At 35.0% G+C, this 26,183-nt stretch overlaps 3 protein-coding genes across 17 annotated transcripts in view; 1 reads left to right on the forward strand and 2 right to left on the reverse strand.

Moving 5' to 3' along the window:
• LOC127848498 (dynein axonemal heavy chain 7-like) overlaps positions 1–12,169 on the reverse strand; it is a 281,861-nt gene extending 269,692 nt beyond the window's left edge. For all 4 annotated transcript variants that reach the window (XM_052380990.1, XM_052380993.1, XM_052380992.1 and 1 more), the window contains exons 1-3: positions 12,007–12,169; positions 6,910–7,099; positions 1,499–1,631 (exon numbers count right to left, since the gene is read on the reverse strand). In XM_052380990.1, coding sequence (XP_052236950.1) covers positions 1,499–1,631; positions 6,910–7,099; positions 12,007–12,021 — 338 coding nt within the window. In that variant the 5' untranslated portion in view covers positions 12,022–12,169. The remainder of the gene's footprint in view (positions 1–1,498; positions 1,632–6,909; positions 7,100–12,006) is intronic.
• A 204-nt stretch (positions 12,170–12,373) lies between these two features.
• The window catches only part of LOC127847680 (uncharacterized), a 391,129-nt gene continuing 377,319 nt past the window's right edge, over positions 12,374–26,183 (forward strand). For 3 of the 7 annotated variants that reach the window (XR_008034114.1, XR_008034115.1, XM_052379747.1), the window contains exons 1-4: positions 12,374–12,552; positions 14,835–14,983; positions 16,342–16,430; positions 17,525–17,565. Coding sequence is in view for 3 of the 7 variants with exons in the window: in XM_052379747.1 (XP_052235707.1) it covers positions 12,378–12,552; positions 14,835–14,983; positions 16,342–16,430; positions 17,525–17,565 (454 nt within the window). In the remaining 4 variants the exon portion in view is untranslated. Of the gene's footprint in view, positions 12,553–14,834; positions 14,984–15,709; positions 15,729–16,341; positions 16,431–17,524; positions 18,402–26,183 lie in introns of those variants that run through there. The other 4 variants (XM_052379746.1, XM_052379745.1, XR_008034117.1 and 1 more) reach the window with 4 other exon arrangements.
• LOC127847674 (uncharacterized) overlaps positions 20,895–26,183 on the reverse strand; it is a 168,443-nt gene continuing 163,154 nt past the window's right edge. For 2 of the 6 annotated variants that reach the window (XM_052379738.1, XM_052379733.1), the window contains exons 3-4: positions 23,063–23,609; positions 21,998–22,548 (exon numbers count right to left, since the gene is read on the reverse strand). In XM_052379738.1, the coding sequence (XP_052235698.1) occupies positions 22,196–22,548; positions 23,063–23,609 (900 nt within the window). In that variant the 3' untranslated portion in view covers positions 21,998–22,195. The other 4 variants (XM_052379737.1, XM_052379736.1, XR_008034110.1 and 1 more) reach the window with 4 other exon arrangements.

Raw genomic sequence — 26,183 nt, forward strand, 5'->3', positions numbered from 1 at the left:
ATACTGAAGATCGAACCCATGACCTCCCAATCTCTAGCCGGACACCATATCCATTACGCCACAGTGCCCTCTTGCTAGCTGTTGGCAACATTGCATGATAAATGACAAAGTAACAGTCAAGGCAAGATCAGACAGATGTGCAAATGCACACACAGACAGTAGAGCTGTAACGATTCACCAACAGCTGGATTCAATTCGATTTCGATTTCAGACAGTCCGATACCGATTGTTTCGATTCGATACATCTTTCAACCTAGTTTTAACATATATTCACTCTGCTGCCTCAAAATAAACATTTCTGTTCAAAAGTGTTGCATTTGTGTGTTTGTTAGATATAGTTTGGTTGGTTCAACAGTGTTTTAAAAACTGTTGAAAGTGTGTTAAATTAACATTTGTAAGAAATATTTACCAAGAAACTGCCAATTTTCTGACAAACTATGTCAATGTTTCAATAAAACATATAAAAAAGAATAGCAAATGAGGAACTCAATATTAATATCAATAAACTTCTTACTAGAAGATCGTGTTGACTACACAATAATATAATAAATGAATAAATTAATAATAATCATGCCGGCGACTTGAGTAGTTGCACTGGTGCTACCTCCTGCTAAATCAACGTTATGTTTGCGTTCCACAATTGTTGCATTATATTTGTGGTTGAGCCGGACTTAGGGTACGCCACGTCCGTGAAGCACAGTAAACACGTAGCTTTATCGGAAGGGCTATCATCCCGAAAACCAAAATACTGCCACACTTTTTATTTTAGCTTCTTAGGCGCATCTGATAATTTCAATTTGTCGGCCATAACTTTTTCAGCCATTTTGACGCTTTTTTCGAAAGAAGACCGTAACAAGCTTATTGATTGGATGACTAAAGTAATAAGTAACCAATCGCGCGTGTCGTAATTACAGGTAAAGATAAAACCTATAGATTCTACCTGCTCGTTTCAAATATTCAGAGTACAGTGCGCTTTACGTATCTATGTCTTTATGTTAAAGAATCTAATCGAATTTGGTAGGGTTGGTATCGTAATCAAATCGACGCATTTAAAACCAATTTTCGATACATTGGATCGAATCGTTGCAGCTCTAACAGACAGACGTACTAACCCACACACAGACAGACGTATTAACCCACGCACAGACAGGCGTACTAAGGCACACACAGACAGACATACTAACGCACACACATGTAAACTTGACCATTGTGACAGCTATATGGAGCTTTCCGCCGGCAGGCTCCACAAAAACAAATTTGCCATGTAAGCAACCCTTGGGTGAGGTTATGTGTTTGGCAATATCAGCATTTATACAAAAGAGATTTGATGTTTTGTTTGTACTTTTAAAACAAGCATGCACATAACCAGCAAGAAAATAGGTTAAAAACAACCATATGATTACAAGTGAGACAACTATGAAAATGATAATTAGTGATCAGTTACACGATGTTTGTTGTTTTTCAATTTTTCACATTGACAATTCAATGATTTACGCACATGATTATGTCCACCAATGACTTTCGGAAGTTTTCGCGGTCTTTCTTTGGCTGCTGAAACTGTGTAACATCTGTGCCATTCTGTTTTTCTGTTATTGGCTTTAATTTGTTTGGCTTCCGTCGTTTGGGGTCCCCTGCAAATGGCAACATGTCAAATACAGAAATTGTGCTTTTTAACTATGGCAAGTAAAATATAATTAAAGAACAAGATATGATCCCTGCTCTGGTAAAACAGTTTGCACAGGCTAACCTGGTGCACAGGCTAATCTGGGACAACACCTTCCACCTGCACTGGATTTCCGTATAGAAGAGACTTCCTTGAAATACAAAATTCCATAACAACAAAAACTGCTGTCTGCTGTCACTTTGTCCCTTATCAGGGATGACACTTTACGCAGACGCATTAAGCCCTGTTTTACCAGATCAAAGTCCATACGAGCAAGACAACTAGACGAAACAAAAACAAGTCAGTTCATTCAGCTAAAAGAAATACATGCAAACAGTTTATAACCATTTAAAATGTATAATTTAAGTCTTAGAATTGTTTTATTTTATTTACTTTTTTCAAGTTTTTAACTGAAACTTTTGCCATCAGTGAAGCTCGAAATCAGTTTGTTAAACCCCAAATTTATCAATACACACCTTTTGCTGTCGACATCTATAAACAGTTATTATTTATCTGGATAAATTACTAAAATCCCATACTAAAAAAAAACACATCTCAAACCATATGTTGTATCCCACTGAATTAACTGTCTTTTTATTTTGTGTTCATTTGCTATACTGATCGATAAAAACAAACTATTCCTTTTTTGGAGTTCTACTTACCAAGAATTCAAAGCACTTCTCTAAATAATTAATTGACAACAAATGAGCAAAATAAAACAAAAGATGTGTACAATTAATGGGATTTCCATCAAAGAAATTCATTATGTTTGTTTCAAGTTTTAGTCTAAACCTTCAAAGAAATGTATTATGTTTGTTTCAAGCTTTAGTTTAAACCTATTTATGTTAGCTACAGTGCATCAAAAGCCTCAGGCTTATAGAAATGCTCTCGAGTGTGTTTCCTGGGCCTATAACCAGTAACAGTACTCAATCTTTGTGAGTGTATTTCTAAGTTTGAGGTCTATCTGTATTTGATGTGGCATTATGTGTGGAACCCCATCCCAGGACTCCTTCTTAACCCCTCGTTCTCACAGAGCTGCGACTTTACGACGATCATCACAATCAAGCCCCGATTAGAAAAAGGGTTGGATCAGGGTGGATCGAGGCCGATCGGAGTCTAAATCAAGCAATTTTATGTTGTGGGGGGAAGCTGGAGTACTTGGCGGAGACCCCACCCGTGGTGACCATAAACCAAACCAGCCATTTTTTGCACAATTGGGAAAAGTACCGGCAGCAGCCCAATCAGAAATGTGTTGTCAAGTTGTCAATATTATATTTACTTAGATTCAAGCCATAGAACTGCTAAGGAAACTAAACTAAATGTTGAATGTCTTTTTTTGTTGGTTTTTTGGCGAAACATTCAATTGGGATTTTTTTACAGCAATTGGGAAATTTGTAGTTTTTTCCCAATTAGGAAAGTGCCGTTTTCCGGCACTTTTTAAAGAAGGAAAAAAATCTCTGCAAATTCTCATGCTTACACAGGGAAGCCTGCGTGAGAAATGCTTAGCAACAGCTGTATGTTTGCATATATAAGTTTGTGAGGTCCTTACACACCTGAAGCTGCATTATATCCAGAGAGTGCCCCAGGACTCCGACTTACTTAACCTACTAGACTGATAAAAGCTGGGATAAATTTTGAATTATAGCTGCAATTTCCAGCTTTTTTATTGTTACAGAAAGACTTTCAAATTTAGAGTGGTCTTGTATTGTGGGGAAAGCTGGAGTACCCGGATGAAACCCCAACTGGGAACGGTGATTGAACCTATGTGAGAAGCGCATGGCAACAACAGCTTCAAGAATAGGCCTGTAGTTTAGTATGGGGACATATGTAGGAACTGCTAACAAACATATTTCTGTATACCAATAATGCAAAAATAGGATGCCTGATCTTAGTGTGTCATCAATAACAGAAACTTAATGAAATACTTCAAAAGTATTATTATAACATGATAAGTGAGTTTTTAGGCCTAATTTGGGAACAAAATTCGGTGAATATATTTTCCTTTATAACACCCTTACATTTTCCACGAATGTAAACTTATTTAAACAAACATTCTTTCATTATAAAGAACAATATATATGTGCATCAATCAAACATTATTTCATTATAAAGAACAATATATATGTGCAGACTGTTAAAAAAAAGACAGCACACAATATTGACAAAACAATTCAAATCCTCAAAACCTACTACAGAATATGACATGGAAGATTTGTTCGTCAGAATTGTGTTGTTATGAATATTTTTGAGACAACAATTGACTGATAAAATTGAATGAAACATTTAAATAATCCTCAGATGAAGTATACAATTACGTTGTTAACTAACCAGATAACAGTGCAAACGACCTGCATCGTGTGAAATATGGTCTTATGTCATATGGGGACAGGGAAGCTATAGACCAGCCTGCGCAACAGCCTGCACATATGCGCAGTCTGGTAAGGAGCTAGACTGTTTGCTAATAAGACCTAATGCTTGACCTTATAGCCGACAGCGTAGGTCCTGACCAGACAAGAAACCGTCGGAGACGGGTGATGTTCCCCAAAGTTTTTTTTTGTCACAACATTGCACTATATGTTCAGATAAAAGGAAACATCTTGAGGGGCATAACTTTGGAAAAAATTATACGATGGATGGTTTAGCAACTTAAAAATTTCAAAGGGCCATAACTCTCTAAATAAATCATCTAACCAGAACATACAAATAACATGCGCATCTCCTCAAGGTAGTTAAGCTTCCCATAAAGCTTCATTGAATTCCAGTCAGTAGTTGGGGAGAAATAGCCCGGACAAGAATTGCACTATATCAGGGCCCTCAATCCATTTTAGGAGAAGCCGGTCGCTACCCATAGCAGGAGGAATTTTCGCGGCCTTTCCCTTTTTGGGAGATTTTTTACTTACTATCTAATTATTACATTTGTACATGTTTGCACTATATTCATTGCTTATGTCATAATTTAGTATGTTTGACAAGATTAAATTAAAATAGAATTGGATATAATAATCATGAGACATCTATCTATAAAAAAAAAAAAATTTTTTTTTTTTTTTTTTAGGGGGAATTTTTCCCCCAAAAAGGGGAAAAAAAGAATACTTTTCAGGGGGGAATGCGGCCGAATTTCGGCCGTGGATTTGACAGATTGAGGGCCCTGTATATGTACAGTTTATAGAAAATTTCAAAGGGCCATTACTCTGTGAAAAATCATCCGACCATAACCCACTGATAATATGCACATCTCCTGTTGGTAGTGAAGCTTCCCATAAAGTTTGATTGAATTCCCGTAATAAGTTGCTGAGAAATAGCTTGGGCAAGAATTGCACTATATATGTACAAAGGAAAATTTCAAAGGGCCATAACTCTGTGAAAAATCATCCGACCAGAACCGGCTGATAATATGCACATCTCCTGTTGGTAGTGAAGCTTCCCATAAAGTTCAATTGAATTCCAGTCATTAATTGCTGAGAAATAGCCCGGACAAAAAACTATATGTACAGTTCATAGAAAATTTCAAAGGGCCATTACTCTGTGGAAAATCATCTGACCATAACCGGCTGATAATATGCACATCTCCTGTTGGTAGTGAAGCTTCCAATAAAGTTTCATTGAATTCCCGTAATAAGTTGCTGAGAAATAGCTCGGACAAGTACGAATTGCACTATATGTACAATGGAAAATTTCAAAGGGCCATAACTCTCTGAAAAATCATCTGACCAGAACCGGCTGATAATATGCACATCTCCTCTTGGTAGTGAAGCTTCCCATAAAGTTTAATTGAATTCCGGTCATTAATTGCTGAGAAATAGCCCCGACAAAAATTGTGCACGGACGGACGGACACACGCACTGACAGACGAAGCGGCGACTATATGCTCCCCCAAAAAATTTTGGGGGAGCATAATAAGGTGATTGCATGGGCTACCCTGGGCGCATGAAGCATAATACCCATTTTCGCATGACATGGCTCAAATGACATAAAAAGTAATAGTCACCTATAAAAGGGTTATAAAAAGAATTCATGTTGACACCTTCCATTTTCATATTATATACTTTAGTTAAGCAAACAAATGAGCAATGAAACAAACTATTAATGGTTTAACTTTCATTAAATACCATAGTATAAATTATATTGAAGGATACAACAAATTAATTTTTTAACATTTGTAACATTTAAATATTAACATGGTCCTTATCAAAATAATTTTATTTTTATTTTCTTTGCTCACATAGATTTAACATGTACACTATTGATTCAAGATATATAGGACCACATTTGGATGGCATCCAAAATTAATCAGGACAATTTTTATGTGCAGTACATGTACTTGCTGTCAGGTGCTGCGTAGTTTGACAACCATCCAGAAAGATGCATGTTTTAAATATGAGATAAGCAAATGTTTAGAAAAACTACCGAATAATATTTTGTTTAAGCCTAAGTACACGTAAGTTCTTAACGCAGAACAAAATTTTTGTTGTAAGTTTTACTTTAAAAAACAAACAGCTCACATAAATATGATAAATAATGTAAAAAATATGTACAGTATTTTAAACATGTCTGTTTAATAAACATTTAAAAGGTCTATTTCATTTACCCACCCTTCAAGATGGTTTATGCAATAGAAATAATAGAAATTACAATGACAACATAGTACATGACATTATCACATGTCTATACTCAGAATACCTCTGTTTGGAATGGGTTCTATAACCCTGTACACATCAGGACATTCAAATCTACACTGTATGATTTTCAGTTCCTGAATGGCGTGAGTTGACACTTGCAAAAAAGATCACACAAAAACTAAAAAGTTGTTGCAATAAAAGCAGTTTGAAGGGCGAAAAGTTATACAAACAAAATTGGAAAGTTATTACAACTGAAACTTCTTAGGTTTATTTATTTTTAAGATGTGCACATCAGACATTTATTTTTAAATTTTAAGTATTTGTCAGCGAAAAAAAATAAAAATCCCAATTTTAGTCAAAACAATACGATTTTACAGATCCTCACCAGCCCCGGGCCCCATTCCTAAAATGGTGAAAAAACACTGCAAGATATAATGCTAAATCAGGGCTTTTTCTCCTGTATTTTGGCCCCTTAATTTGTGAAAAAAATATGAGTCACAAACTTTCTTAAATTGTGTAAATTTTAGAAATTGTGAAAATCTGAGCCGGGAACTTCTGAAAATTGTGAAAAATAGCCATCCTCTCAGAGGTAAAAAAAAACCTGTAAATATAAAAGGAAAAACTTACTTGCTGTCAGTTCCCCAATCAAATCAATATGGTCTTTCCCATCATCCTCGGGTATTTTCCCAGACAGCACAAATGATGGCGGGTTCTGTTCCCATGTGGGTTTTGTTCGCTTGGATGGGAGCACCGGTAAAAACCGGATCGGATCATTTGTGCCCTTGCCCTTGCTCCCTCCATTACCTCTTGGACTAGGCTGGATAAAAAGAAAAGATGTCAGTGACATTAAACACTTTTCTATTTATCTTAAAATAGGTACCGTTTCTGGTTTCTCCTGCCATCAAGTCTTCCTTACAAATATACTCCTTATGTATATATTGTTTGAAAATAATTTTCATTTTTCAAGGCCCTGTTCCCTTGACCTTCGACCAGGTGAACTCATCGTTAATTTGAGCCATGCTCTGTGAAAAGGGGTGAAGTGTCGTTCCAGATTAGCCCAGGTTTTTTTTGTCCCGATTTTATAGACGAAATTCGGCTATGTTCCCAATCCCAAAAAGTATACTTTTTCCCAAAATGTGGCAAAAAATTCCCCATTTCCAAAAAAGAGTTTATAAAAAAAAATAGATTTTTTTTTATAAAGAATTGTCTAAAGCGTATTTTATCTCAATTTTAATTCCATTACATCTAACAAAGTATCATATGATTTTGTTCTTTTAATTTGAATGATTATAAAGATTTTATCAAATTTAGTATTTCCCTAATCTGAGTGGACTTTTCATGTGAAACAAAAGGCTAATGAATTTATTTCCCAATTTCATGAAAATGCTGATAAAATTCCCAATTCCAAAGCCATGGGCTATCATCCCAAAAAGTGGAGAAAAAAAACCTGTAGCCTGTGCAGAATTAGGAACTTCACTTGCCGCTCTAGCAGGATTTTTATCAAGCAGGGTCTTCTTTAAACAAAAAATACAATAAAAGTGGAAAGTGTGGTCCATGACTGCACAGGCTAATCTGGGACAACACTTTAGCACGGTGACATGCATTTTACCCCCCTTTTCACAAAGCGAAGCTCATATGTATCTTCCTTTCATCCACAGTATCAATCATACCCATTTGGATAATCAAGGGTGAAAATATTATCTTGTATCCCACTAGGAAACAGACTCAGCGGTCTCTCTCTCCTTTGGGAGAAGAGTACCTGTACCCTCAGGTGGGTAAATTTAAGCGTTGTTTGTCATTAGACAAGCCCAAACATTCTTTTTAATTAAATCAATTATATTTTTTTTTCTTGGTATATCAGCACATGTAAGTTGTATGCCATTATAAGATTTAGCTTTAATTGATCAAAACACTTCATGACTGAAAAAACTGAATCTCAAATACACAAGTCTGTTTATGGTTTTAATCACTCTCTGGAGGATTTTTTTGTCTTAACTGGGAGATAAATATATACGTTTTCACAGGGGGAATGGGGCCGAATTTCAGCCCCAAAAATTGGAGATCAAGACCCCTGAGACTTCATGATGCAAGCCTCTCTGACTTAAACGTTTAACTGATTGCCTTCCTTTCTTCCCAAAATAACAGAAAAAACAACTTTGTTGATTGTGGGTCACAGTCTTTTCTAGGGATCATGTGAAAACCAATTTAATGAAAAACTCCTAAGTGACCTTGACCGCTGACTTAATGGTATCTTCTTTCATCAAATTAAATACTATACCGGTTTGCACTGTGTTGGTAAAAGCGTTCTCTTCATATCGAGCAAAATGATATTTTCTACAAACCATCCATCAAAGACCAACATATTGATACTATCTTTCTCTTTTTCAATGAAAATATTTGCCAAGACATGGTAGATATTAACAATAGATGTGACCTAAATTGTGCATGCTAGTTTTTCCAGGTGTTACTGTTTTCTTATTTCAGATTGAGAATGAACTGTAAATTATTGCTTGGAACATGCAAACAAATTAAATTCTTGAAAATGTGTATATTGATACTCTTTAAATATTGCAATTATAACAGGTTAATATGTTATATTTAAGTGCTAACCTTTTTTTCAAGTGTCATATGTTTATGTCAAGTGTTAATTAAATAATATTAAAAGTATTCCTTGTGACGTTGTGTTATGTAAGTTAAAGATAAATATTTGGGGAAAAAGTTTATCATGAGAAACGTGCAGGTTTTTTTAATTTATTATTTTGTTCAAGAAAATTTTCCATAATGTTGACATCAAAATGTTTGTTTAACACTTTTTCAGCATTATTTAGTGAAGTGTAAATGCACTGCAGTGACTATCAACCGATATAGTAATGAGAGTAGCGGAATTTTAAACACGGGTGGCATATAATTTTAAAGATGTTCTTCATTAAAAAATCCTCTGTTACCGATAATTAGAGCATATTATTTTTTAACGTAGCTATAAACACAGGCACTCGGCATTAGCTACTACCCCCATCACAAAAAAGTTCGTCGAAAAAAAAAAATTTTTTTTACTTGCGGGCACTCCAAAAATGCGCACTCGGGCAGAAACGGATTTTGAGAGCGCCCGCAGATGATCATGTCCGAGAAAATGTGTATTTTCGCTATTATTGCATAAACAAATCATACATACCAAAATAAATTAAAATCGATGCATGTTCGCATAAGTCTACCGTAAAGCGGTCAACAAAATACCAACATGAAACAACATTTCCAAGAATCGATCTGATGACCACGAAATAACATTACACATGTACATAATTCGGTTGTACAGTCATTCGCATTGTAATCTCACATCGCATACAATCAAATACAATGAAAATAAAACAAAATTAACACGTACTAACATATAAATCCATTTAACTTCAATCTGTTGCGAGAATCAGCTTTTCAACTATTCAACCTATGCCTTTCACAAATGCTACACCAGTGTAGAGTTCAAAATAGTTTTCAACAAAGCTGTGCTCTCATTGGTCAATAACGGAGGTGTGACTATTCTTGTGAAATAGCGTAGCGATAGTGAAAGGCATCGGTTGAATAGTTGGAAAGCTGATTTTCGCCACATATTGGAGATAGAGAGATATATATGTTAGCAAGTAATGCATTTGTTTAATTTTGATTGTATTTGTTTGTATGAAATGTATAAGGAAAATGTGAATTACGGTCCAACCGAAGTGTGTACGTTTGTGATGTATTTTCGTGGTAATCAGATCGATTCTAGGAAATGTTGTGGCAAGTTTGTTTTTTGATTACCGCTTTACCGAAGAATAATGTGGACATGCATCGATTTATTCATATAGTATGAAGTCTTCTGCGTTGTTTGATACCAGAATTGTGCAAATCGGTTGAAATTTGATGGCGTAGTGAGCTTTGGAAATTGGCTGGTATGCCGAAATCAGCAATTCAAGGGCAGTCTTGGCCGTAACCCGCTCGACCGTCGACCGGGTCGAGTGATTTTTGCGTCGGTCGAGTGAAAGTTCTAAGCCGGTAGCCCGATGGGTCAAGTGCTTTTTTCGTGTCCGAACTTAATAACGAGTCCGAAATACTTTCATATAGACGCTTATACAAGACTGCATTGGTTATTTCCCTTGAGCACTTATTGATTAGATGCTTATTGAACAGTGTTGTAAGTCGATCTTGCGAGACGCTATAACAATTATTATTACTTGGTGGAGAACTTGCGGCGATACATTTATTTTAATGTATTTTCTGTGTTATTTTGAGGGCGCATCGCACAAACATCAACCGCAAAATGAGAATGAAGGTAGCAACACAAAATATGAACAACAAAACAAAAATTCCAAATGTCATGGTAAAATAATCAGTCTTGGCTTTGTTTTGATGTCTCCAAGTATTGAGTAATTTGATTATGCTCCTGCATTGCTGACTTACTGGTATGTGCATGTCATACATAATGTAGAAAAATATGCAATTAAATATCATGCACTAACTTACAAGTATAGTTTTTTACAGATAAATTTTTACTTTATTTGTCAAGGAACAAATCCTGACAGTAAATTCAAAGGTGTATTATTCTGCATTTTAGATGCTGGTACAATCGGCAAAATCGGCAACAAACCATATGTGGCTTAGACAATAGAACTACTGCTACAAATGTGGTTTTAGATTTAGAATACTCAGAAGTTTGGGCAGGAAAGTTGCCTCCTTGTGCTACGTCTTATGCACATGTATTATTGCTAGTTTGACATTTTATTTACTTTATTCAGATATGTGTTTGGAAAATTTATATCATGTTATACAATTGTTTTTTTTCAGGCCACCTTAAGGAGCATAGATGATATGTCAGACCTGGATGTCGGAGATTCTGACAATGACCATGATGGAATGGAGATGTCAGGAAACCTTGTGTTAATTTTTTTGTAAGAAATTAACTGTGAATAAAAACAGAATCAAGTGTTTATTTGTTTAATCTTTATTGTTCTATGTTTCATCAATACAAACATAGTTACAATTGTAACAGAATTATAACTTTTAATTCGGGTTAGTTAAAATTGATTCGGGCTAGTGAAATTTCAAAGCTGGTAGCCTAACCAGGCTAGTGCCTAGAAAAAATTAATGCCAAGACTGCAAGCAGAGATGGAAATTAGTGGTTGCTCGTGAGCCCTGGGCAACTACATTTTGACCCGGGCAACTTGATTTTAAATGTTGGTAGTCCGGCCAGGCAACTTGCCTTTTTTAAAGATTAAAAACATTTACTGCAATTATATTTTAAAACCATGGGTCAATTATCAGTTTAATAATATACATGTATTTAGGCCTAGCAAATGATTTAATCAGACTCATACTAAGAAATAATGCATAAAACATGTGTCATGTCAGCAATTTTGTTGTTAAATTATCTATTATTTTATAGTAAGAAAGTATAAGATACACCTGACACAAAATGTACATGATTCTGGGCTTGTTACACTTTAGCTGGGCAACCAAAATACTAAAGATGGTTGCCCGTGTGGGCAACCAATTGTAAAAAGTTAATTTTCCATCCCTGGCAAGGGTCTAAGTCACATATATATATAATTAAAAAAAAATTCGATGAACTTTTTTTTTGTCATGAGGGGTTGTAGCTAATGCCGAGTGCATGTGGCTATAAACAGATAAATACGATTCCACACTCATGACAATGACGATTGTGATTGAACGCCGAAAATCAAATTGTTAATGTACCTGAATTTCAGCCATCTCTGTAAATCCTGGTTAAAACCTTAGCACCATGCACCAGATTTTTTTTTATTTATCTGTTAAACATAAATCTTCAATGTGCAATTTACACAATTCTTGCCAACTGGTTGTTTATGTTTAGCAGTTGGTTCGGCAAAATGGCCGATTTGGCTTCTACTGTTGCTAAGAGAATGTTTTATTTTTCGAACTCAATAAAAAATACTTTTAATTCAAGAGATATAATTAATACAGATAATAAAACTTAAATAATGCTTAATTGGTATAAAATTTGCTTTATATCAAAAAACATTTTATTCTACTCCGACAGGTTTGAGAATAATCCTATACATAGTTGCTAAATATTGCAACCAGTCAAAATGCGCACCTGTTTTTCCAAATTGAAACTGAAAGTAGACAAAATCATGGCATCATCATGGTATTCAAAGGTCGTTAAGTTATTTACACTAAGTGACAAACAGCTTGTTCAACTTTCCTTGGGAATATCTGCTGCTGGAGCAATGATGGTCATGGGGATGTATGGATATCAGAAATGTTTGTAATAATGTAGATTCATCAAATTTATGATAAAAAATGTACTCAAAATGTCTCATTATTTTAGTTTTACATTTGAAACATTATTGTTCACTATTGCAATTAAATTCTTCAATTTTATCTTTTAAATAAAAAAGTTCGTTTATATCACCTGGCAATGTGTATTATATTATAAATTCAGATACATTCACTGATTCAGTACAATATGTATAGAATACTTTGTATAGCTATTATAGGTATTATCCAGACTGCGCACTTTGAAAATGAAATCTAATATTTTTGGATTAAAAAAAAAATAATTAGGTTTAAACAATGCTTACCCATTTCATCCACTGATGATAGCTATATTCTAATAATAATATTTGATACAGAATGTTTCATTCGAAGGATTTTAATGTGTAAGTTTTGTGTCTACTTATCAGCGATTTTCCTTGTCCAATTGGGAAAAGTAGCCGTACCGGTCCAATTGGGAAAAATCTAGTCGTGAAAACCTCAAAATTGGGAAAAATCGAGTCGTGAAAACCTCAAATTGGGAAATTGGTGTATTTGATTTTTTGCTCCCAAATACTTTAAAATTGATAACCAAGTGTTTTGAAGCTGTCAATATTATATAAACCTAGGTTTAAGCTATAGAGCTGCAAAGGGAAACTAACTAAATGTTGCTTAAAAAAAAAAAAAAAAAAAAAATTTTTTTTTTTTTTTTTTACCTTTAATTGGGAATTTTTGGACAGCAATTGGGAAATTTGTATTTTTTTCGTAATTGGGAAAGTGCCGTTTACCGGTACTTTATAAAGAAGGAGGAAAATCGCTGCTTATTAATGGACAAGGTCTTTCAAAAATTTAGCTTATTCCTTATTTAGTCAGTTACAAAGTGGAAATAATTGTGTAAATATGTCCCATAGTTAATAACCCCTGTTCAGAAGTAAAAGGGGGTATATTGGAATCTATATTGATGTCTGTCCATCTCTCTGTGTCATGTCTATCTATCCTTACACACACACAGTTTGTCAACAGTCGTTCTACACTTCAACGCACAACATTCAAACTTGCAAGCATTTTTTCTTACGACATTTAGTTGTGCATGTGCCATTTTTATCACACAACATTGAATATTATGAAAGTTATGCCTTCTTCAACTTTGCCTTTCTATAATGTCCTGATTATAAACTTAGCAGATTATTAAACCCCCTGTTAAAAAGTTAAGAAGTGTTCAATTAAATCACCTTGTCCGAAAGGGTTCTCCTTCACTTGGTAGTGAACAACATTCAAACATTCAGGAATCCTGTCTTATGTTTTAAGTTGTGCATGTGCAATTGATTTGTGCAATTATCCTTTGTTAAAAATTACAAAAGTTATTGCTTTTTTCCAACTTAAATATTCTTTAGCCAGTGGGGTTTTTCATTCGAAATCGTGTCCGGTATTCGGCCCCTTTCCCAATGGAAAAAGTATAAATTTTTCCACTATATAAGATCAATCTTAGTGAATGTAATACTGAAAACACTTTTATTCTAAATGTTGAAGCATGTTTTAGCAAAACAACAAAAACACTTATTTCCAAATTTTGGTCAAAACACCATGAATTTTTCCAATCCAAAGGGACCCAAAATTGTGAAAAAAAACACCACTGCTTACATAATGCAACATGTTACTACATTCACAATCATAGGTATTTTTTTGTAACTATTGTAACAAATTCTAGTTAGTTGTTGGGAAAAAAAATCACTGCTTAACTTATGCAAGGGCTTGATACTTAACTTTCCTGCCAATATAAGTATGTCTGACACCTTTAAAATTGTAGATGACCATGTCACTAGCTCAAGTGCAAGATGGTTGTAAGTGTCCCAAGGAAAGAACTTAACTGTTTTACCATTGAAGCACATGCCCATTCTTTCAATACTTGTATACAATATAGGCTTATTTCCATCCCTTAAGTAATATAGGCTTATCATAAGGTTACTTTTTCATATTTGAAATTCAAAGACACTTCCTGTTGTTGAAGAACCTAATTGTTCAAATATGACAACAAACAAACTCAATGTTATACACGTATATCTTGAACAGTTGGGCTACAGTGGCCACTTATATGATGGGGACGGTGCAGACAATTCTTTTGTCGTTTTCACTGTAAACAGTGAAGGCTCGGCTATCTCACTGGATTGGGGGTTGGTCTGTAAATTGGGTTATTTAAGGGCAAGCCCCAGCCTAGCCACATAATTGTGTAAGGATAGGTCATAAAATAATCTCTATGGTCATATTATTATATACTTATTTCTTTTGTACAGATCATAACAAAAATACAGAGTACACTCTGGAGTCGATGCGCATGCTGCAAGGTTACCCTAACCTGAACGACGTTCTAGGCGTTCCAGTGAAATTGAGAGGCTTTCAAGCTAGTAACTCCTTCCACAGGCGCACAGACAAACAAATCAGGGTATCTAGTTTTGTTTACTTAAAACCTATTTATTGAACGCTTCGAATATTTACATGCTATTATGACGTCATTATGAAGTTTACATTAATGGAAAAGTCCAGTTTCTCCATCAGTTTACAGCAGAAATAGAATTTGGATCATGGCTTGTGTTTGCCAACCAATTCGTAGACATCTAAGAATAATCAATATTCTTTAATTTGGATATTCAAAAATTGTGTTAGTTTTTAGTCAACCTTGACATTAAATGTCTATGTCTCATTTATTCTGTTAAGGACATACACACCACTGGGTGTCTTGATGTAGTCAAACACGGAACGTATTTTTCTTGGTTCACAGGCTTTTCTTTATTCTTAAATCTTAAAATGGGTTGGTGAATACGAGCCCTGGTCTTCTGTATTTTAGACCAAAAAAGGTTTTTCAATCTGATAATCCATAGGTATACAATGAAAGACAATATCAATGTAGTGTAAATTAAGCCAATAAAACATGATAACCCAACTGTGTAAGAGAAAACGTAATTACACAGTTATGTCTAGACAGTGACATATGTTCAGGTTTATCTTTTCAGATCTATCTACCAGTGCAAGGTGCGGTGAAGGCAGCTGTTATGTCTAGACAGTGACACATGTTCAGGTTTATCTTTTCAGATCTATCTACCAGTGCAAGGTGCCGTGAAGGCAGCTGTTATGTCTAGACAGTGACACATGTTCAGGTTTATCTTTTCAGATCTATCTGCCAGTGCAAGGTGCCGTGAAGGCAGCTGTTATGTCTAGACAGTGACACATGTTCGGGTTTATCTTTTCAGATCTATCTACCAGTGCAAGGTGCGGTGAAGGCAGCTGTTATGTCTAGACAGTGACACATGTTTGGGTTTATCTTTTCAGATCTATCTACTAGTGCAAGGTGCGGTGAAGGCAGCTGTTATGTCTAGACAGTGACACATGTTTGGGTTTATCTTTTCAGATCTATCTGCTAGTGCAAGTTGCCGTGAAGGCAGCTGTTATGTCTAGACAGTGACATATGTTTGGGTTTATCTTTTCAGATCTATCTACCAGTGCAAGATGCGGTGAAGGCAGCTGTTATGTCTAGACAGTGACATATGTTTGGGTTTATCTTTTCAGATCTATCTACCAGTGCAAGGTGCCGTGAAGGCAGCTGTTATGTCTAGACAGTGACACATGTTCAGGTTTATCTTTTCAGATCTATCTACCAGTGCAAGGTGCCGTGAAGGCAGCTGTTATGTCTAGACAGTGACACATGTTTGGGTTTATCTTTTCAGATCTATCTACCAGTGCAAGGTGCCGTGAAGGCAGCTGTTATGTCTAGACAGTGACACATGTTTGGGTTTATCTTTTCAGATCTATCTACCAGTGCAAGGTGCGGTGAAGGCAGCCTCGGTCTACAGTTGGTGTTCCCTGCACGACAACACGGATACTGGCAAACAACAGTGAGTTTGAGCTCGTAGAGTGACAAAAAAAACATGAGATTTAACCCTTCAACCCTTAGATAAGTATTGTTTAAAAGAATTTTCTTACTATATTCAAGTTTTAAAGGCTTCATTTTAAACCCTTAGATACTGATGAGAAGCAAACAGCATAAAACCTTAACAGAATACGAGTTACTTGCAGGCTGTTCTGATTTTATGCAGTTTGCGCATAGCCATTGCTACTTTGGCGCTGAGTGGGAAAAGGTTAATACATGTAGTGCAAGTGTCATCCCAGATTAGCCTGCGGGAACTGTACAGGCTAATCAGGCATGACACTTTACGCCTCAACTGGAATTTTACTAAGAAGAGCCATTCTTTGAAGGAAAAATACCATAAAAGCGTAAATGTTGTCCCTGATTAGCCTGTGCAGACTGCATAGGCTAATCTGGGACAACACTATGCACATGCATTAAGCCCTGCTTGCCCTAAATAGCATCATGTAATTGAGGGTTGGAGAACAATAACCAGATACTTGCATACTTTTGGGAGCACCCTACCCTGCATGGGTACATTTTCTTTGGGGCCTGCTCTGATTCTTGGTTTTATAAAGGCTGGCTTAAATGTAGTTACCATTACTTCTGCATATACTTGTCAGATGTAGACACCATACTTACTGATCTATCTCTGAAGAAAACTCAATTATTCCTGTTGAACTTACCTAATGAACAACCTTAAAAGAAATACCGGTCTGCAGTGCAAAAATCAAATTAAGCTCTCTTTTTTGATTGCGAAAATATGTGTTACCAAATGTTATAATTGAAATCATTGTTCTGAAATTGTTCTGATACTTGGTTATAAAGCATATCAAAGCCCTTGTAGTTTTATCTTTTCACTTCAGAACTCCAAATGGAGAACCTGATAAACTTGGTCGAGCTCTGGACTTGCAATCCAATTCTCTAGACTTTCTCGTTTTCTTTAAACCAAAAATACAATAAAAGCTTAGAGTGTCTTCCCTTATTAGTTTGTGCTGACTGCAAAGGCAAATCTGGGGCGACACATACACATATGCATTAAGACCTATTTTCTCAGCGCGAGTCTCATACATATTTCTCCAGATGGCGGGTGGACCGACTCGATCTGCAGACCGATGTGGAAGGTAGCCTTCAACAGTGGACTATATTCCAGCACCCCGAATGCAGGGAAGACCCAGACTTGGTGTTCCAGAGAGCTGAACTCAGTGAAAAGCAGGAAATGAACTCGATTATTTCATCAACCCCAGTACTTGACTCGAGTTCGAAATCAGCATTTGACGAACCAAAGTTGAACCCAAAAAGTTGATGAGTGATAGATTGATGTGAATAATTTTCATTACCGTACTAAATCATGTCTTTAATAAGGCGCATGTTTGTACTACCCAAATTTTAATTCAATAAGTTGGTTCGTGTTTTACATGGACAGTGTACACAACCTATTGTGTAATAGTAGTATGGCGACCGATTTGACATTTTACTTTACTAGAAAATTATTTTTTTCTATTTTGGCATTTTTGAAATCCGATGGGCATTATAAGTTAATAAATTGTTAAGGTATTTACAAAACACTTTGTGACAATATTTGTTCCTATTTTTTTTAAGCTCGACTTTTGAACGAAAAGGCCGTGAGTTTTACTTGCTTGGGCATCATTGTTTATGTTTATAACCTGCCTTGTGACTTGTATGTTATGAACTACAAGTTATATTTTTAGTAATTGTTTTTACAAAAGCAACATGAGACACCTTTAATATATAGAATACAATTGTATTTAAAAGGTTAAACACATTAACGCCTTTCAAATACAATTACACATGTATTTTATCCCATCTTCACTGCGACATTGACAACCCATATAACCCGTATAACAACCCATGTTATAGACTAGCCTCTATCCCACGTTGTTGAATAAACCTGTGGCGTGCACAGACAAATGACGTCATTAATAAACAAACAATCGTTCCTTGTGTTGTTTTTTTTTGTTTTTTTTTGCCACGTTTGTTTGTTATTTTTCTTGTTTAGTAAAAATGCAATGGGAGAAATAAAATACTAGGATTAGCGTTGAATAGAGAGAAGTTTATGTTGCTCGGCTTGCCAAGGCTCGTGCTCTCGGGGTTCTAAGCCTGGCAACATAAACTTCTCTCTATTCAACGCTATCCTAGTATTCTCTATGTACAACGAACACACTGTCATTGAACATGCTGTCTAATAATACTCTCTTGTTAATATGAGCTTCATTCTGGGAAAACTGGTGGGGGGGGAGGAGGTTTGTGCATGTCTGCACAGGCTGACCAGAGACAACACTTACCACGTGAAATGTATTTTCGTTTAGAAGAGACTCCCTTTAAAAGAAAATTGCAATAAGCAAATTCGTTGAATTGATGTCCCCGCCAATATGCTTCTGGACACAAAAGTGTTATATTTGACACTAAAAAAAGCATTTTTTTGATGATACAAAGGGCCATAACTCTGTTATGTTCAGATGGTGTACACCTCTTCTGCATATATATACTCATACGAAGTTTCAATGAAATACGCAAAAGCACTTCCAAGATATGGCTCCTGACACAAAAGTGACGGACAGACAGCCGGACAACGCCAAAACAATATCCCTCTGCCTCTGGCATATATACTCATACCAAGTTTCAATGAAATCGGCAAAAGCACTTCCAAGATATGGCTCCAGACACAAAAGTGCCTAAAGTAAAAAGCATTTTTTCAAGATACAAAGGGCCATAACTCTGTTTTTAACAGATGGTATACAATGCCATTTGGCGTGCATCATCCTCTTATGCATATATATACTCATACCAAATTTCAATGAAATCCGCCAAAGCACTTCCAAGATATGGCTCCGGACACAAAAGTGCCTATAGTAAAAAGCATTTTTTTCAAGATACAAAGGGCCATAACTCTGTTTTTAACAGATGGTGTACAATGCCATTTGGCGTGCATCATCCTCTTATGCATATATATACTCATACCAAGTTTCAATAAAATCCCCCAAAGCACTTCCAAGATATTGCTCCGGACACAAAAGTGCCGGACGCACGCACGGACGGACGGACGGACAATGCCAAAACAATATCCCTTCGCCTCTGGCGGGGGATAATAAAGCGAAAACTTTACGCACATGTAGTTTTCTCAAAAAGAGATTTTTTTGAGATATTAAATAAAGACATGTCATAAGTGTACATATGTTTATCAATTATGTATAATGGAAGCTATAAGTTACAAAGAGAAGTTATAAAAATATGTGTATGAGAAACGATTTTACTGTTTCAGATCACTGTGACCTTGCCCTTTGACCTAGTCACCTAAAAATCAATACGGATCGTTTGACAGACATGACCAATACTTCAATGAAGTTTCATGATCCTAGGCTTAGCATTCTTGAGTTATCATCCGGAAAACATTTTACTGCTTCTGGTCACTGTGACCTTGAACTTTGACCTGAACATCAATAGTAGTCTGTCGTCATGAGCAATATCCCCATGAACTTTCCTGATCCTAACCCTAAGCATTTGTGAGTTATCATACGGAAACCATTTTACTGTTTCAAGTCATTGTGACCTTGACCTTTGACCTAGTGATCTGAAAATTAATAGGCGTAATTTGTCAGTCATGACCAATGTCCCTATGAACTTTCCTGATCCCAGGCTTAAGCGTTCTTGAGTTATCATCCGGAAATAATTTTACTATTTCGAGTCAATGTGACCTTGACCTTTGATCTAGTGACCTGAAAATCAATAGGAACATCTGCCAGTCATGATCAATGTACCTATGAAGTTTCCTGATCCCAGGCCGAAGCGTTCTTGAGTTATCATCCGGAAACCATTTGGTGGACCGACGGACGGACTGACCGACCGACCAACAGACCTACATGAGCAAAACAATATAACCCCTCTTCTTCGAAAGGGGGCATAAAAATGTTGTAGTGTTATGAAAACAAAATCATTCTCCATTTATAAAATATTTTTATTAAATTTAAAGACAGTGTTTCACCAAATACTACAAGTAATTTGTATTGACCATATCATACGCTGTCACATGTAAGACTTGGATATAGAATAAACAGATTGGTGTCAGATGTAATAATAAAATTAAATCTTGCAGTAGTAAACATTTACAGTTAATTGGTGATTAAAACTTTCCATTTTAAACTTCCCAAAACACTGCCACACAAACAATATACATCACACATTCAGTCATTTTTTATTATAAATTTTGCCTACTTTGATATATATAAATTAATGCTTATCTAAGTGTTTTGTTTATGCGTAGCTTGTTTAAGATTTTTGACAATATGAACAAGTCAAACGGGTCTGGCAATTCATTTAAAATAAGAAAGCAGCAATTGTAATATATAAATGTATGTATGAGTTATACTACTTATTGCAAATTTTGTACTTCAATACAAAAAAGAGTGTTTCTTATGCACAAAGTAGTTTTTTCCGCAATGCAATATTCAACTTAATGTAAATGTGAAAATTCAATTTCTGATTTTGGTAACCCATGCCACTTTCCACCCCTAGATAAATACAAGGTAAATGTGAAATTGAATTGAACTTTTTTAAGCAACATAATAATTGCATGATTAACAAACACAGGGTCAATATATAATGTTGAGTTTTGTGTAAAAGACATTTGATAACGTTTTTATAAAATTGTTATTTCTTCAATAATTATTGTTTTAAACAACCATAACTAAATAAGTGTGAATCATAAATTCACTTGGTGCAGTGTTGCACACATTTAATATGAGCAAAAAACAATAATTCTTAGGTGGAATACTGTTCTAACTTGAGTTTAAACAGTGTTCACCCAAATAAAAAAGCAAATAAACTCTGTTTTAGTGGGGAAACTGTTCTAACTTCAATAATGCTTAATATCTCTTTTACAATTTATCATATGTTGCAGTTAAGATATTTTTAAAACAGTATTTCAAAATTATATTAATTTAAGAAAAAACATATGGCATATCTAAAGAAGCACCATAATACCAAAGTTTTTCTTCTTCCTGAAAACTTTTGTGAAATTGAGTTGGAACAGTGTTGCGCTAAACAGGCGATATAGTCAAAGGTAACGGCACTAACACGTCTGACATTAAATACATGTATAATTGTCATCAACAAAAATAAAATCTTAAAACAACCATGGAAGAAATCTGTACAAAACATCAATTGTTACTCTATGAAACAAAACATTTCTTAAAACAGAACAAACGCTGACAGAGAATAAAATGAAAATGTAAAACCTTCTCTACTCATTTGCATCCTGTTATTCATTTTACTTTGCATAACACTCACACAAACATATTGTAAAGCCAGTAAAGCATTACAAATGACAAAAAGTAAGTCACATATTTACATATTCCTCATTTCCAAGATATAGATCAAGATCATAAAAATACACGGATTATATACAATTCAAATGAAAAATAATCATCAAAGCGATTCAGTTGATTCCCTGGAACAGATGGTAGCTTCCTTTCAAAGTGTGTGACAACATAATAAATCATCCAGGGAGAATTATACAATTAAACATAACACCTAATAAGATATCCTTGATGTCATGATTTTTTTTATGAGTTCTTTTTAAACCTATTCATGATCTTACATTATTGGGGAACAAAGTAAATCACCCAGGTGAATTATGAGATGAAACAGGACACTTAAAACAAATGTGGTGTTGCGTAGCATTCATGTTGCAAGTACATTTTCCAAAATGTATGTACAGAATCTTGTGAAACAAAACTATTTTACTTTAAACACAAGGATGTCCGCACAAACGTTTTGACCAACAATGATGGATGATGAGCTCCTATTGTAGCAGACAGACTGTGGTTTATACAGTCCATCACTCCTGGTAGCAAGAGTTGCCAGCTTCTTCTTGCCTTCACCATCCAGCTGTAGGATAGTACGGGATGATGCTCCACAGACCAGCACCTGTCCCTGAGCTGTCACATGTATACCACGCGGCCCTACTAATTCTGGGTCTGTGAAGGTGCAGATGACTGTACCATCTCTGGCCAGGGTGATGACCTTGCCGTGTTCATAGTTTGTGACAAATATCTTGTCACCTGACGTACTCACTGCACACGTATATACTGTAAAAGAGATTGGAATCAATGTGGCTAATAATTTACAGGATCATCATGTTAATTAAAACAAGGTAACATCTTATTCACGCCAGCTATTTATTTTAATAAATATAGAATGATATTTCTTACAATGAATGAATGATTATTTACTGAAACCCCATGACGTACTCATCAATATCATTTTCTAAGTAAGTAAATGTACTCACTGACATAGTCAGTGCTTGCTAACATAAATACTGTTATGGAATTATTTATGATAGTCTCTAAAACCAATACCAACTCATTAACAGCAGAAAATAAGTCAAGGCAACACTTGGCAAAGGAAGGACATTTGTTGAGTAGGTTTCATTTTCATAGAGTGAAAGTATAATTTCTATTATTTGAAAACATAACTATCTGCAATATGCAAAAGTAACTTAACAATTTGACTTTTATGCAAATATGTAAACAGCATATTAACATTTTAAAATTCCTTAAACTTATTTCAAAATATACCTAGATATACCCAACATAATATTACTTGTGCATCTGCGTGATGTATCCTCATACAGCGTATTGAGCAGGTCTCCAGTCATTGAATACTTGCAAAGTGCAGTACCAGAAGTGATATACAGGTCTTGCTGATTATTAGCAATACCATAACATGGATGTATAAATTTTAGCTTTCTGCCCTTAACCAGCCGCCCATCATTAATCAAGACAAACTGAGCCTCATGTGTCTTATTGCCATCCACAGCAACAGCTACTTCACTTGGTGTGATAAGACACATGTCCATCGGACAAGCATTTAAATCACAATGTCCCACCACCTGGTATTGATGATCTAGTAACTTAATTCTTTTATTATCATGATCTGCTACAAGGATTTGATCATTTAAGAGAACACAGATGGCTATTATATCAAATCTCTTCTCTGCATCACTTGGTATGCTCACATTATACTCTGACTTTCCTTGCACAGCCAATACCTTGTTTTGGGCACCAGACAGAGGCACAGCCTGAGTACATACCACAATCCTGCCCAGACCGGACAATTTAGACAAGTGCTGTTGAAAATCACTGTCAGCCTGGAATGTCAGAGAACTTTCTACCTGAACTAAGTTCTCTATCAGATAAGTTTCAGACTGATTAATTTTTTCCAGACATTTCTTACTTGCAATAAACGAGAGTTCTGCTTTACCCTTATCAACAATGTCATGTAATGTGTCACTGAGTCGTTTCAGTTCAGTTTGAAGCTTGCTGCAATTTTCCACATTAGTGTTAACCGAAGCTTTCAGACTCATCATCTTATCTTCTAGCTCTTTCAATGTTGTCTTCTCCATCTCGTCTAAAATTATATTTATTTTCTTGCGTGCTTGATCTATTTCATGTAATTGTTTTTTGTACGAAACCTGCAAACACTGCATGTTGGTGTCCCAATAATTCTGAAGTTCCTTCAGTTCTACAAGAACAGTTTGAATCTTTATTGATAGTTGCTGCAAGTCTGGCAGAGGTGCTTTAACTGACTCAGATATCAGCGCTAATTTAGCACATTGTCTGAAAGGAAAACAATACATAAATATCTGTTTGTGGTTTAAATGACCATGAAATAAAAAAATGTCCACACTTTGATTATCAGGTTTTTCCTATTTTCAAAATGCTCTTTTCAGGTAAAATAGTCTTAGCTATGGTATGTATTGATCTAGTTTCAATTTCTAATTTTAATAAACACATACTTGATGTTAGTCACTATTGTAATTTAATTCAAATTATTCACACTATAACAATACAGTTTTACTTTGCCAATTATATTGATCTTATTAATGATAGATTGAATGGTCTATTTATGAAAACAAATGGACCTTGCTCTGTGAAAAAGGGGTTTATTGCATGTTCCTAAATACTCCTTTAAATATTAGGTCGATTTACATCGACCTCAGGTCGATTTACATCGACCTCATATTGTTTAACGCTATTTTGCAATAGCATCGTTCGGACATGAATTCATGTCGGAAGCTTTAACGGCATTAAATTTATATAACAGCACAGAATAATCATGCAATAAATTATTAAACATAAAATATATACATTATTTTACTAATTGCATTAGAAGAATGTTTATACAAACTTACAGGTAATGATAGTCCAGACCTTAAAACACTGTAACCACTGTTCAAATTCCATAGTGTTGCCATATAGCACTGTGTAAATTGAAAGTTGCATAATGTTACCTCATTGGTCGGTTATAAATACATTGTTTCTCTATATATAGTATTCGATTTAGACGAAAATAATAATTTACTTGGAATGTCATATTAGTTTTCCATTAAAACTTTGATCTTGCCGTGTGTGTTTATGGACGTTATTAATTATGTTATACTTATTTTTGTATTTCATTAAGAATAAGAACGTGTAGCCATTTTTGTTAACTGTTTTTAGCAAACGATTCGCGGCTTATTAAGACACGGAAAATAGTTAAAGCGACACTTTCATTTACAGGTTTAATGTGAACAATATTAAATGAAACCTTTGTTGGTATTAATATATTTTATTGACATGTTAAATTCGATACTTGAAAAGGTGTTTAGTCTTTAAAAAGATGTCGCTGATATTGTTAATTTCAATAACTGTTAATATTCTCAATGTTGTATAAGAAATTGAATAGTTTCACTGAGTTGTATTCCCGCCTAAAATCCGATATCGTAAAATGCGCAACGGTTAAGAATAAGGTCTGAATAAGTTTAAGTATTCAGATCCGAATATCAGCAACTGTGCCAGCTGGGAAGCCCCGTTTTGGCTTTAACAACCGCAAGCGAAACAACATACTTTTTTAAGTCTTGTACTTAGACTCCATGATCACAGAAATAACATTGAAATCCCCAAACCAAGATAATATTTGCATTTAGAGTAAGGAGTATGCACAAGAGTTAAATTGGTTGATAGAACGAGAAAGGGTAAATTATCTAAAGGATTTAAGTATAGTGTATGTCCATTAATACAGTGTCGGAGACTTTTTTCGCTTTTAATGAACTATTCGATTATCAGTATTATGTTTCGATGATTATTATGTCTCACTCATAATGAGCTTCTCCACCTTTATTCATGATTTAAATTGTGTTCATGTACGTTTATGTATGTTTTGTTTACTTGTGAGTGTGTGTGTGTGAGAATAGGGCTGGTGCGTATTTCTGCATTTTTGTTTTCTTTTTGTTGATTTCTTATGAAAATATGTTGTTCTCGTGGGCCTCATATGGCGTATTAGATCGAAATAAACACCTACCATATATTCTTTAAAAAAATGTTTATAAAAGGGGTCTTTTCACAGATTTTTTGCGTGTTTTGAAGTTTGTCATTAAATGCTTTATTTTGATAAATATAAACATTGGATCTAAAAAGCTCCAGAAAACAATCAGGAATAAAATTTTAAAAAAGGGAAAAAAGTAGCCCGCATCAGGGCTCGAACCAGTGACCCCCAGAGTCCTGGAGTAAAAACCAATTAGACCGCTCAGCCATCCTGCCAAGTATGTATAAGCGACCTATTTTAAAGCTAAAAAGTGATGTGGGTTGTTGTACAACAACAATTGGTTATGTGTAACCTATTCAAAAAATAGTTTCGCTCAAGATTATTCAATGTAATTCTATAAACGACAAACACACTTCGT

This window comes from Dreissena polymorpha, chromosome 10 (genome assembly GCF_020536995.1).
Source record: "Dreissena polymorpha isolate Duluth1 chromosome 10, UMN_Dpol_1.0, whole genome shotgun sequence".
Taxonomy (NCBI): Eukaryota; Metazoa; Mollusca; class Bivalvia; order Myida; family Dreissenidae; genus Dreissena; species Dreissena polymorpha.